This window comes from Pogona vitticeps, chromosome 3, assembly GCF_051106095.1.
Source record: "Pogona vitticeps strain Pit_001003342236 chromosome 3, PviZW2.1, whole genome shotgun sequence".
Taxonomy (NCBI): Eukaryota; Metazoa; Chordata; class Lepidosauria; order Squamata; family Agamidae; genus Pogona; species Pogona vitticeps.
In genome coordinates, this window is record NC_135785.1 from 202,262,201 (window position 1) to 202,275,271 (window position 13,071).

General features: G+C 38.2%; 1 protein-coding gene across 5 annotated transcripts in view; it reads left to right on the top strand.

The window, feature by feature from the left end:
* HLCS (holocarboxylase synthetase) overlaps nt 1-13,071 on the top strand; it is a 123,148-nt gene that overhangs the window by 92,306 nt on the left and 17,771 nt on the right. For all 5 annotated transcript variants that reach the window (XR_012085121.2, XR_002300166.3, XM_072994124.2 and 2 more), the window contains exon 7: nt 9,542-9,609. Coding sequence is in view for 3 of the 5 variants with exons in the window: in XM_072994124.2 (XP_072850225.1) it covers nt 9,542-9,609 (68 nt within the window). In the remaining 2 variants the exon portion in view is untranslated. The remainder of the gene's footprint in view (nt 1-9,541; nt 9,610-13,071) is intronic.

A 13,071-nucleotide genomic window follows, 5' to 3' on the forward strand; every position in this document is an offset into this window, starting at 1 on the left:
ACACTGTTTTGCGAAGCGCTATAGCGATAAACTCATAGTCATGCGGATTCATCATTTTGCGAGGTAATCGTCTAGTGGGGCACCACTGTATAGCATTTTCTAGTCCCTCACTTGCTGCTTAAAAACCTGCCTGAAAAAGGTTTTTTCCTAATAATAGGAGGGCAATGTGTCTGTGAAGGTTCTCAGTCACCCAGGTGAGGTTATCTGGAAGTTGAGTCATGGCAACTGGACTTCTTTCTTATTAGGTTGAAATGTTTCTCTACTCATCCAGGTAGCTTCTTCATTCTGAGGGGATCAAGCGGTCTCCTACCAAATCTCCTATTTACCATTCTGCCCTTTCAGCCACCCTCAGAAAGATCGGGACTACACCCACCAGAAAGAACGCTGTTAACGACTGTTAGTGACCCATGACAATGGGTGGAGAAGGACTGCAGAAGTGGGATTTTCACTCACCCCCCGGTCCTTTGTTCATATAATGAGCCTGTTCAGACCAGGGGGAAGTGAAAGCAATATGGAGGATATATCAGGGAACTCCTAGCAAGAAAGAAGCCCAGTTGCCATGATAGAAGGACAAGTTGGTTAAGACCAACCTGGCTTGTCAGGGCAGTTCATTCCAAAGCCTTGGAGCAACCACTGAGAAGGCCCTCTCCCATCACCTCAGCAAATGAGCTTGGGAAGGTGGTGAAACCAAGAAAAGGGCCTCCTCGAAAGATCTTAAAAGCCGTGTAAGCTCATATGGGTGGTACCGTTCAAGTAGCCTGGACTTATGCTGTATAGTGCACAACCAGAATGTTTGTTTGTATGTTTATAATATTTTTACTATTCCTTTCTTCTTAAGAAGGACCCGAGGCGCCTTACATAATTAACAGCAGTAAATATACAAATACTAAAAAAGAAATTTAAAAACCATACTAAAAATGGTAAACAGAAGTAACACCAAAAATGCATTCAAAGCAGTAAGGCACAACAATCTATTTAACACCCCACACAGGCAGCCAGTCTCTATGGGAATCATAGACTCATAGAACAATTGAGTGGGAAGGGGCCTATAAGGCCATCAAGTCTAATCCCATGCCCAATGCAGGAATTGAGATCAAAGCAGATCTGGCAGATGGTTGTCCAGTTGTCTCTTGAATGCCTCCAGCATAGGAGCGTTCACCACGTTCCAATCTCATACTGTTCTACCAGTTAAATTTTTTTTCTGAATGCACCCTAATCTGGCTTCCTGTAAGCCTTGTGATACCCCACTGGTTACTTCCTCTCAGAGAAGAAGCCATTGATAAGCACTCCCTGAGTATGATTCGTTCACCAAATGTATCCACTTGACAGTTGTTCTATCCAACCCATACCTAGTTTGCTTGCTAATCGGAATATTGTGGGGCACTTTAACAAAGTCTTTGCTGAAGTCAAGATACATTATCTCCACATAATTCCCTCCCTCTGTCAGGGAGGTCACTGATAAAAAAATGCAAAGTGCTTCTTGCGGAATGATAGGTGTATAATCTGATCCAGAATTTTTCCTGGAATTGATGCCAGATTGACTGGTCTGTTGTTCTCTGGCTCCTATTCTTTGCTGTTCTTAAAGATAGAGACGTTAGCCCTCCTCCCATCATCCAGCACTTCCGGAAAGCTTTCATGAAGAGAAAAGTCCTTGTCTGCTTGTGGAAGGACAGCAAAGATGGGGCCAGCCTGGCCGTTTGTGGGAGGGAGTCCAAAGTTTGATAGCAGCAACAGAGGAAGCCCTCTCCCATATCTCTATCAAAAACACCTGTGGGACTGAAACGAGGGACTGTCCTGATGATCTTAAAATTCAAGCAGGCTCATCAAGGGAGATATAATCCTTGAAATAGCTTTATATGTAATAACCCCTGTACAGCCCAAGCTGTACAGGGCTTTATAGGCAATAACCAGCAGTTTGAATTGAGCCCAGAAACAGGTAAAGGTAAAGGTTCCCCTTGACAATTTTTGTCCAGTCGTGTTCGACTCTAGGGGGCAGTGCTTGTCAGCAATCAGTTCTCCTAAGAGATGCTTGACCGGTCGGACAGAGAGTAATTAGAAGCTTGTGCTCCCTCATTAGGCTAAGTCGAGTCCTGATAACTTCAGCCAAGGGCCGCCCCAACAGTTCTGCTTACAAGTCTGCCCTAAAAATATACTTCTGCAACTTTAGAAAATTACCAAAAAGGCACATGAGCTTTGTAGTCAGTAGACATACTTAGCTCAGTCTGGATAGGACTCAGTAGCAAAATGTGGCCTTATAAATCCCCCTCAGGGTAATGATAAGATAGCTCCACTGTTCAAGAGACCATTTGATTTTTATAATTAGTATTTTATTAAGAAAAATATAGAAATTCACAAAATAAAGTCAGTTTAATGCATAAGCCAGCATGTTATCATTTTCAAGGAATAATACAAAATATAAATGAAGCAATAAATTCTTTCTAAATACAAAAACACTAAAAATCCTAGAAAAATCTATAAAAAGCTATATTAGGGGGGCTTAAAGCCTCCCTTTCTACCTAAACTCCTACATCTCTATCAGTTTGTTACCTGCACTGCACAGCAGGCAACCAGACCTAGCATAACTGTAGTTCAAAAAGCCAAGAATGAAAAGAAAAAGTGAGCTATTGTCCATGGTAAGAGTTCCTTTTTCAAGCTTAGCTGGAAACCCCCCTTCTTCTCCGTCTCTCACGCTGTCATCCAATCACGGCATGGAGTTAGGTAAACAGTCCCTCTTTATCTTCTCTCTTCTCTTCTCATTGGAAACCTGTTGTTTTCCTAGATTTGTCTGCACTCCCCCAAAACAAATGACCAGTCTTCTTATCTAAGAATGTAATCAGGCCTACAAGAGAACATTCCCACATCCCTCTGCAAAAACACACTGTCAGCATGCAGAAATCATTTATACAGAGAACCAATATGGAATCCATTTTACATTGTTCAGTACTACATATCCCATTCAAAAATTACATTCTAGCTTCAATAACCTAAACCATGACAGTGCTCATCCCCGTTTCCAAGCCATAGAGCCAGAGTTTTGTCCGAAGACAATCTTCCGTGCTCACATGGCCAGTGCGACTTAGACACGGAACATGTTATCTTCCCACCGAGGTGGTCCCTATTGATCTACTTGCATTTGCATGCTTTCGAACCGCTAGGTTGGCGGGAGCTGGGACAAGCGACGGGCGCTTACTCCGTCGCGTGGATTCGAACTTACGACTGCTGGTCTTCTGACCCTGCAGCACAGGCTTCTGCTGTTTAGCCCGCAGCACCACCACGTCCCTTCCAGAAACAGACTGACAGTCAATTAAGCTGTTGTAATAAGGGAGTAACATGCTCCTTGTAACCAGTGCCAGTCAGTAGTTTGGCTGCAGCGTTTTGAACCCGCTGATGTTTCCATACACTTTTCAAAGGCAGCCCCACTGATTGTAGTGAGAGAGTTAAATACTGTATATGCTGGAATAAGTACTGTATTATTTTGTTCTTCTGTGCACAGGTTTTTGGTAACCAAAGAAACATGTACAAATCATTATGTTTTAATCTCTTACTACTTTTACGTTTAGATTCCCATTGTGGTGTACTGGATAAAGTGACGGACTAGGACTCTGGAGAACAGGGTTCAAATCCCCACTTGGCCAAGGAAGCTCACTGGGGAAGTGGAATCACTCCTTAAATATCTCACTTACCTTGAAAGGCATGTTAGGGTTGCTATAAGTTGACTTAAGCACATTTCTTAGAGCAACCCCCCCCCCCCCCGAATAAGAATAACCAATTATAACTGGCAAGTCTAAGCTAACCATCAGATTTTTTGGTCTAAAGAACAAGTATACCCAGGTTATCCAAGCATGTATTCAGTCAATTTATTTTGCTTTGAACACCTTATACCTGGTAAAAATATAATTTTAAAGACTGTTTAAAATATTTCAACAAAAGGATCAGCTCGATCAACTTTTTTTTCTTCCATTTCCCGTTCTATGTAACCAGAATGTGTTCCCACCAGCACCATTATCATTTAAGTTAAAGTGGTTCATGAGAAGACATGCTCATCAGTACAAAAGCAGACTGGTTTTTAAACAATAATTTAAGATGACAACAATATAAAGTCCTTACCTTCTCTCACATGTATATTGCATGCTCTCTCTTTTTATGTAACATGTAGCCTTGACAATGTTAACAGGGAAATGAATTTATTGAATAAAGTGATTCTTTAAGCTTGAGCGTTTTGGAATTTTTCCATTGAGTGAATCAACCTTTCAGATTTCACTGGCATTTTGTTGGCAACTCTCGCAGAGCTTGCTCCTATGTGAATGCATTTCTTGGCCCCTTTACTGTATGTACTTCTCCTCAGAAGTAAGTCCTATTAAATTAAGTGAAATTAAATGAGGGTAAATATATATAGGATTGCAGTCTAAGTTATCTAATACTGGTCTTTTTGTTTGGTTACTATAGTAATGCTTCTATAATTTCCCTAGACTTAATTTCCCAAGACTTCTTACCTGCTAAATTGAAGAAGCACTATACTGAACTGTGGGAAGAAATCAGAAAAAACAGAATTTAGGAAATGAAATAAATAGCAACAATTTGTTTTATGTCAGTTTTTAACAAGATAGTGCTGTTAGTAGGGTAGTTATTTCAGATGGGACATAATATAAACTAGCTGTTGCTGATTGTAGAGGGATTCATCGTGGCCAGAATTCATCACTTTATTGTTAATTGTAATAAAATATAATCTGTAATATATTTAAAAGTATGCTTTCTCTTTTTTTGTATCTCATATGATTTATAGGAATACAATCAGCACAAGAAAAATAGATGTTTTTTAAAAGGTGAGGTAAAACTTTCAGACTAACTGTAAAATTAGATTATATAGAGGTGAAATAAGGCATAGTCAATTCACCGAAAGCTGAAAGCCTTTATTAGAATATGCCAATAAAATAAATGTCAAGACACGTGGTTTAGAAAACAATTTGGAGCATTTAGATTGTTGGTCGATATTTCTTTAAGATGAAATGGGGAATGGTGTAAATATGACTTTGTGAAATGTGGGGAATAGCAGGTGGTCAACAGTTAAATTACATAACAAGAAAGATGATAGATTACAGTGTTAAATGTTGTATTTATTACTTGTAACATGATGGATTGTCATGATTTAAAAATAAATATTTTTAAAAAAAAAATTAGATAAACGTGTTGTTGATAATAATTATGTTTGTTCATTCTGAGAGAGGCCCCCAGTCCCTCCTCTAAGACCACACACCCATATCTGTTCCTATAGAAAATAAAAGTTTAAAATTAGGTCAATATAATTCTTCCACTCTACTGAAATATAAGGAATTATTTTTGAAGTATCATCCGAAATGTTCAGTAATAAACATAGTTTAGAAGGAGCTAAAAAGAGAGCCCATCTGGCCATGCAAGAATTTTTTGTATGTGTAACAGAATTCTTACATAGTTTTATTCTATCTCTAGTTTGGCTGATTTGTTCTCTAGTACTGGGAAAGTGGGCAAGATATAAGTGTTGCTTTACATATAGCAGTACCAAGTAAATTACATTCTGCAAGAGGGTTAATTTTTGGGTGACCTAGGGACCAGTTACAATCTTTTAGCTTGATCTATCTCAAATGGTTGTTGTGACCATAAAATGGGGAGAAGGAGAAGGAAAGCCTTACTCTGTATGATACACTGAGCTCTTTGGAGGAACGAAGGGATAGTAATTTAATAATAAATAGGAACGTAAGCACATTTCTTAAGCTGTTGTAATAAGGGAGTAACATGCTCCTTGTAACCAGATTTGAATCACAATTGAAGATACCCCAGGTTGTGTGTTGATTATGGTGTCTTGACTATGTATCTAAATACAGTAATGAATCAGTTAATGAGGAAAGCCCAAGCATCAAATTAATTTCTCTGATCCATATTGTGGTCTTCTGTCTCCTGCCATTTCTTGGAATGAGCTGGGGAAACCTCTCTCCTTTCCTCATGCAATCCAGTATTGGAAATCTATTGCAACATAAGATGCATAAGAATTCAGACTTTATTTTCAACTACTGTACAGTACTGCTGTTTGTCAGATTCTGAACAAACCATCACCTTAGTACTGAGCTGCTGGCAGTTTCAAACACCTGCCAAAGTAACAAGGCCTCTTCACGTAAATAAGTAGAACTTTAGTAGGGATTTAAATTTTAAATGCCCTGTCTTGCAGTACATTGAGTGTGCAATACTGTTAAAGAAGGAAGAAAGTGTGTCCTGAACTGCAACGCTTGTGCAGTAGTTAAGCTACTTAGGTGACTTGAATAAATTTTAAATTTATATTTTAAAAATAGTCAGTATTTGAAATGTTTTGAACCATTGTAGATGGAAGTGAAGATTTCCTTAAGTGATGCATACATATGGAGAGAATAATTTCCAAACTGCCCAAAGTAAAAATGGTAAAAGTGACTTCTGATGCCCAGGTTTTTCAACATCTGGACTGTAATGTTGCTTTTTGTAATACCTCTGCAATACCATAACAGCAGGGTGCATTAATGAGAGTTTCAGTCTGAAAGCCACAACATCAGTGAAATTTATAGATGTCAGGTCATTAACATTAGTCAAACATTGTTTCTGTGGTTTTACTTCCAGTTTTAAGTAGGTATAATAAAAGTCATTTACTGGCTATAAGCCGGAGTGTCTTTAGACGATGAAATTTCAGTTAACTATTCTGTATTAAGCTAGTACGAGTTTTAATCTATGCTATAAGTATTTTTGTGAAAAATGCTTAGTAGGTTGGTTCAGGACCATTAAAAAAGTCTGGTTTAACTGTTTTTCCCTTCACATTAGAAATTTAAACTAACCTATAATGCTTAATAATTAAATGCTTCAACATTTTAAAGTGAAGCAGCAATTAGACATAAAGTAGAGATACCATTTTGAGTTAAAAATATCAATCTCAGATTTTTCAATTTATTAAAATTTCTATACTTCAATCGAAATTCTCACTTAAAAGCTGGGAAAAATAATGCTTTCTTGACAGCATATATTAATAAGCTTTCAAAAATGACACTTAATCTTGAACCAGAAACTGAAAATAACAGTTGAACGAAACAGTTATGTGAAAATATATTTAATATATATTAAATATACAGACCCTTTTCTTAGTTTTTCTGAAAATAAGCCTATGGATCTGTTTTATTCTTGTGCTTAATTCGTATTATTTCTGTCATATGTGGAATTATACCCAATGTGGGGTAGAGGAAAGAGTGCAGACTAGGATTCTGGAAACGGGGGTTTGAATTCCCACTTAGCCATGAAAACTCACTGGGGAATGGAACTGGTAAAAGCACTCTTTAAATATCTTACTTACCATATAAGCCCTGTTGGAGTTACTTTAAGTCAGTTCCAACTTGACAGAACATAACTATCTATGGAACTATAAGTATTTCTGTAATTCATGTGTTGATCAATATTCAGCATTTCTAGGATGTGTTAAAGATACATTTAACATATCATAGACATGAAATGATTGCAACACCTGCATTTTTAATGTGATAGGTTGTAACCAAGCTGTAGGTTGTTCTGCCTGTCATGTCTCCATTTCTGGATGAGTAAAAGTTCTGAAAGGCTCTAAACCTTACATTCTGTTTTTCCTGTTGAGGTCAGTTTAAAAAGATTGCTCTTTCCTTTCCTTGCTTCAGTACTCATAGTACGCTAACACATAGAAGGAAAAAGTATTTACAATTGCTTCTTTGTAGTACAGAAATACAGAATTCACAAGCAATTTATTGTGGTCTTGGAAGTGTGTGGTAATGCCCTTGAGTTATCTCACATAGCATAAATAAATCTGTCTGTCTCCAGTCGGCTCAGTCTAGGTATTAGCAACTTCTCTATGTTGTGTCACTCCTTACCAAATTTCTTCTTGGCCTTTGGTAGCACAGGAGCTCAGTTTTATCATTAGTATGCTCTAGTAACTCCAGCCAAGCCACTTAGCAATTCTATACATATGTTTCCTTAATCACTTCGTTGTTCTGCCATCCTGTGTTTGGTGTTAAAACTAACTTTTTTCCTTTCCTGATTTTTGTTCCTCAGACTTGCAATATATAACTTGTCTGTTATGTAGAGCCTAGAGAGAAGGTGAGGGGCTCCAAGTTGCTTCAACTGTATTTATAAACTGTCCACAGTACCATTTCCACATTTAAATTAGCTTTCCTTTTTTTGTAACATGAATGTGTCATTGAAGCTGAAGTAGTATTGGATGCTAACCTGCAGCATTTCTAGAAGACAATATTAAACCTCAGTGGATACAAAGAACCTCTCTTTCAGTTCACAGCACAACCAAAATGTACTTTAACAGCAGCAGTTGATGGTGGATGGTCTCAATAGGCAATTCATCGTGGCCAAGAGAAACAATTACCAAGCTCTATTTAATGTATAATGGATGTGGAACTGGCAAAGAGGTATTTTGGCCTTTGCTTAAAAAAAACCACTCTCACTGATATTTGCATTAAAGGGAGAAAACATTGTATTATGACTGCTGTAGTTCATGTTTTTGTAGTTAATTGACAGGTCTTCTTGGCGCTTGTAATGAAAACTTGCTCTTTTTACAGTTACATGAACAACTCAGCTGCTATGCAAAGATATTTGAAAATACTGCTTAGCATTATGTTTTTTGTTCTTTACCTACCTGGAACTCTTGATGAAACATTATTATTCAGACCTAGGTAGAAATGAATTAGGAAGTAGCAAAGGAGGCACTCTCTGCTGTTCCACACCATTTCACCAGCTTAATTCCAGAGGTCCTTGCATCTTGCAAAAATCAGGGGAAAAAATTGCTTTATATGTGAGTTGTTGTTTCACAGTAAAACTACCTTCTGCCCTTTAATAATTTAAGCCTTAGCCAATGGATGTAACGACATGTTAACTTTTTCTGTTAGATAAATTTAACCTTAAAATAAAATAAATTTTCATGCTATTAATGTGGCATTCTAAGGAATATTCTTACAGCAAGATTTAAGTTAACATTGACTCATTTGGTGGTGGTTTGAATATGCATTACTTTCTCCTTATCCCCAGAAGGAAAGCTGTATTCTTTTAAAAGAAAAAAAATTAAAAGTATAGCACAAGCCTAAATAAACCAGTGTTCTCTAGAGCTCTCAGAAGGTGTAGATTTATTTTCTGTAGTTAAATCATAATTAGTTCTCCAGGGATAGTGTCTTTTTAAAACTGCTTTATTGCCATCATACTGACTTTCTAAATAATCAGAAACTGCTGTTGGTATATTCAGGAGTACAGTTATTAATCTGCTGTGAGTAGAAACAAATGTTTGAAATTGTCAGTTGTCACTTAGAAAAGATAGTGATATATTCTAGTTAGAACAAGCGCTTATGAAGCTAGTTGTAGGTATAATCACGTATTAGTGGTCTCTTTTCTGTCATAAAAGGTTTCATCTGCTAGTTTTCTATAAATTTTCCTTTTCAATTTTTCTGTTACCTGTTTAACCTGTACCTATAACAGTATGAAGGCCACATAGTGTTCTAACAGAAATATTCTTTTTAAAATATAATTACAGGTTGATATATAAGATATCACAAGAAATAGGTCTGATAGCAATAGCTGTTCAACAGACTCATGGGAGAGGTAAGTTATAATTCTGTTATTAATGAGAAATGTTATTTGAAGAAATATAGAAGGTGACTACATGAGCACTTAGCCTGCTGTTTGATCTGCTGCTGGGACAAGTTGCTTCACTCCTAAAGCCGGTGATCAGATAGCCTCTTTGCTAAAATGAAACTGCCCCTAGAGCATTCCTGTGTACGCTTCCTTAGTCCCTGGCAGGGGCTTCCATTTCTTAGGTACAGGTAGAATCACTCAGTTTTGGTTCATTTCCAGTCCTTGCAATTGCTGGAAATGAACCAGTGTGAGCCCTCCACTGTCAATTTGCCTTCCTCTTTGAATTTCCCATATCATCAAGTGGCTTGAGAAAACAACCATTTCATGATATTGGGAAATTTCTCTGTGGAGGGGTAAAGGAAGTAAGAAAAAAATTACATTGCATTACAGCATCACTGATAAACTGCATTACTTACCAAAAAAAAAAAAAAAAAAAAAGTAAAATAGAGAGATATAGTCCTTGAGATACCGGTAGCTTGGACCCAAGCCATTTAGGGCTTTATAGATTAAAAATAGCACTTTGAATTGTGCCCAGAAACATATCAGCAGCCAATGGAATTGCTGTAACGGGGCAATTTTGTGATCCTTGTAACCAGCCCTGGTTGACAATCTGGCTGCAGCATTTAGGAACCAATGAATACTTCCCAAAGGCAGCTCCACATAGAGCATGAGATGTAACTAAGGCATGTGTCACCAAGGCCAGATCAGGCCTTTCTAGGAACAGGCACAGCTGCCACGCAGTTTTAACTGCAAAGGCATTCCTGGCCACTGCCAAAACCTGGGTAGCCAAGCTCAGAGATGAACCCAGGAGCATCCCCCAAGCTGTGCACCTGTATTCTCGGAGGGAGCATAACCCCATCCAGCACAGGCTATGGCCCCATTCCTTGCTGTACCTTGTCTGATTAAGTTTATGTTTATATATACAGTACTGACCTTATTTAGCCAGATCAGCCTGCTCCAATTAGCCCGTGTAGACAAGCCCATAGTCAGCAGTGCAACTTCATAGGTTCTATCTAAATTTAGCCGTACATAGAGCAGACCATTGTAATAAATAGGACTTAAAATTGTCATGATTAACTGAAATTCATTTGGTTGCATGAGTCTTCTTTAGATAAGGCTAAACCTGGCATCATGTCATGTTGTTCTGGACAATCATGGGCATGGGGAGATTGTGACTGCAGAATTGTAACTCCCATCAAGCCTGACTGTTGAGTATGCTGGCTAAAATTAATAGGGACTGGTCCAACAACGTCTGGATGTCCACAGATTTTCCATTTTTATCATATATTAATACTTAAAATTTTAGGAGCTAAAGGAGCTCTTGTAGTGTGAAACATCTCAAGTTGTCACTAAGCACTTTTCAGACTATTCTGTCTGTATGCAGTTGCCTTTTATACTATACAGTGGTACCTCGCAAGATGATTACCCCTCAAAACGACGAATCTGCATGACGACGAGGTTTTGCGACTGCCGTTTTGCTTTGCAAAACAGTGATTCTTATGGGGGAATTTCGCTGGACGACGAGTTGGTCCGTGCTTCGCAGACCATATTTTCACAAGACGACGATCTTTACAGCTGATTGTCAGCTTCACAAAATGGCTTCCCTAGAGGCGATCTTCGCTGGACGGGTGTTTTGGGGCCCATTTTTCGCAACATAGCGATTTAAAACAGGTGATCGGCACTTTGCGAAGCGGCTTCCCTATGGGCGATCTTCGCTGGATGACGACAATTTTCCCCATTGGAACGCATTAAACAGGTTTCAATGCATTCCAGTGGGGAAATGCTTTTCGCTAGACGATGAGTTCGCTAAACACCAATTTTCATGGAACAAATTATCGTCGTCATGCGGGGCACCACTGTATTTTACACTGAACTAATATGCATTTCCCCACACTGCCCATCAGGTGTATATGCTTCTATAACAAGCAGTTACCACCAGCGGGATGCAGAAGTGACTCCGTTTTGGATTTGTGTTACTTCCCCATTCCTGAATTCACTGTCAGATTATTCCCAAAATATCTAGAATAGCCTTCCTCAATCTGATGCCTTCCAGATGTTTCAGACTTCAACTCTCACCTTTTCTGACTAGTGGCCATGCTGGCTTGGATTAAGTAAAAAACATCTGGAAGGCGCCCTATGTAGCTACTGATATTTTTTTTTACATCTCTGCAAGGATCTTTTTATAATCAGTGCATAAAAGAAAAAAAGAGATTATTTTTCTTAAAAACTAAATACTGTATTTTAATGTGAGCTTTCAAGAATCAAATTCACTGCATCCTGCATAAGGATGAGATTATATGGCTGTTGTATCTATACACAGCCCCATGACCAGATGGAAATACAGATAATGGACAAAGTGACCATGGTTCATTAGTTAAAGGAATAAATTATCAGGCTGTAATTAATGTCAATTAGCAGTCTGTGAGGTAACAACAGAACAGCTGGTGCAAGTGGCACACTGTGAATCAGTGTAGTAGTTCACACTTGGTAATGAGTTAAGAAACCTTGATTGATATTTAGTTCTTTTAAGTGAGTCTCCAGCAACTCTATATGTCTTAGTGGTTTCACTTTCAAGTCTTGTTTTGTACTCCTGTCCCCCCCACCCCAGAGCAGTTGCTTTAAAATCATCTCAAGAGTGTTCGGGTAGATTGAAATGTTCTGAAACAGGAGTTTGTGTATTGCCATTGCAGATGTTAGATTTACTGTATGTCCATTTATTCTTTTGAACGCAGTTTGTCCTTTTTGTCCTATGTAGAGTGCAGAAGGGCGTTATTAGGAAAGGATGCATTGATTACATTACCAGAGGAACAAGTAAATGTGCCCCTGATGTTGCGTGCAACAACTTAATCTACAAAAGTGCACATTAAAATATAGCATTTACTCTTTAAGGTGCCACAATGTGTAGTCTCTGATTAGTTGGTTGGTTGGTTTTGTGTTTTGTCTGGTATGTTTGCACAGGCTAATGCAGCTACTCCTTCAAATATTATGTCTCTTGTGCTGCTAAAACAAAAATCAAATAGTGACATTCTTTGAATTTGCAATCAGATTCATTTAATTGAATTTGCTTTTTACAAGCTGCACAGTGGCTTGAAAAGCTATAGGTAAGACAGAATATATATCCTGTACATGTGCTCCTGTTCAACATAAGGGAAATTAGAGAATATGAATTCTGTGTGGGCAGAATTACACTCCTACTGAAGGGTGAACTTTGCAGCTTAGGTGTGCTGCTGGATGCTGCCCTGAACCTGGACACTGGTTTTGGTGGCCATGAATGCTAGTGTGCCAGCTGTTCCTGAAAATGTCTTACTTATACTAACTGAGATTATTGTAACAAACTCTATGTATAGTCCCTTTGAAGACTATACACTTCAGCTAGTTCAAAATGCTGCAGCCAGTAAACTAGGACTGTTTGCAGAAATAATGTAATTC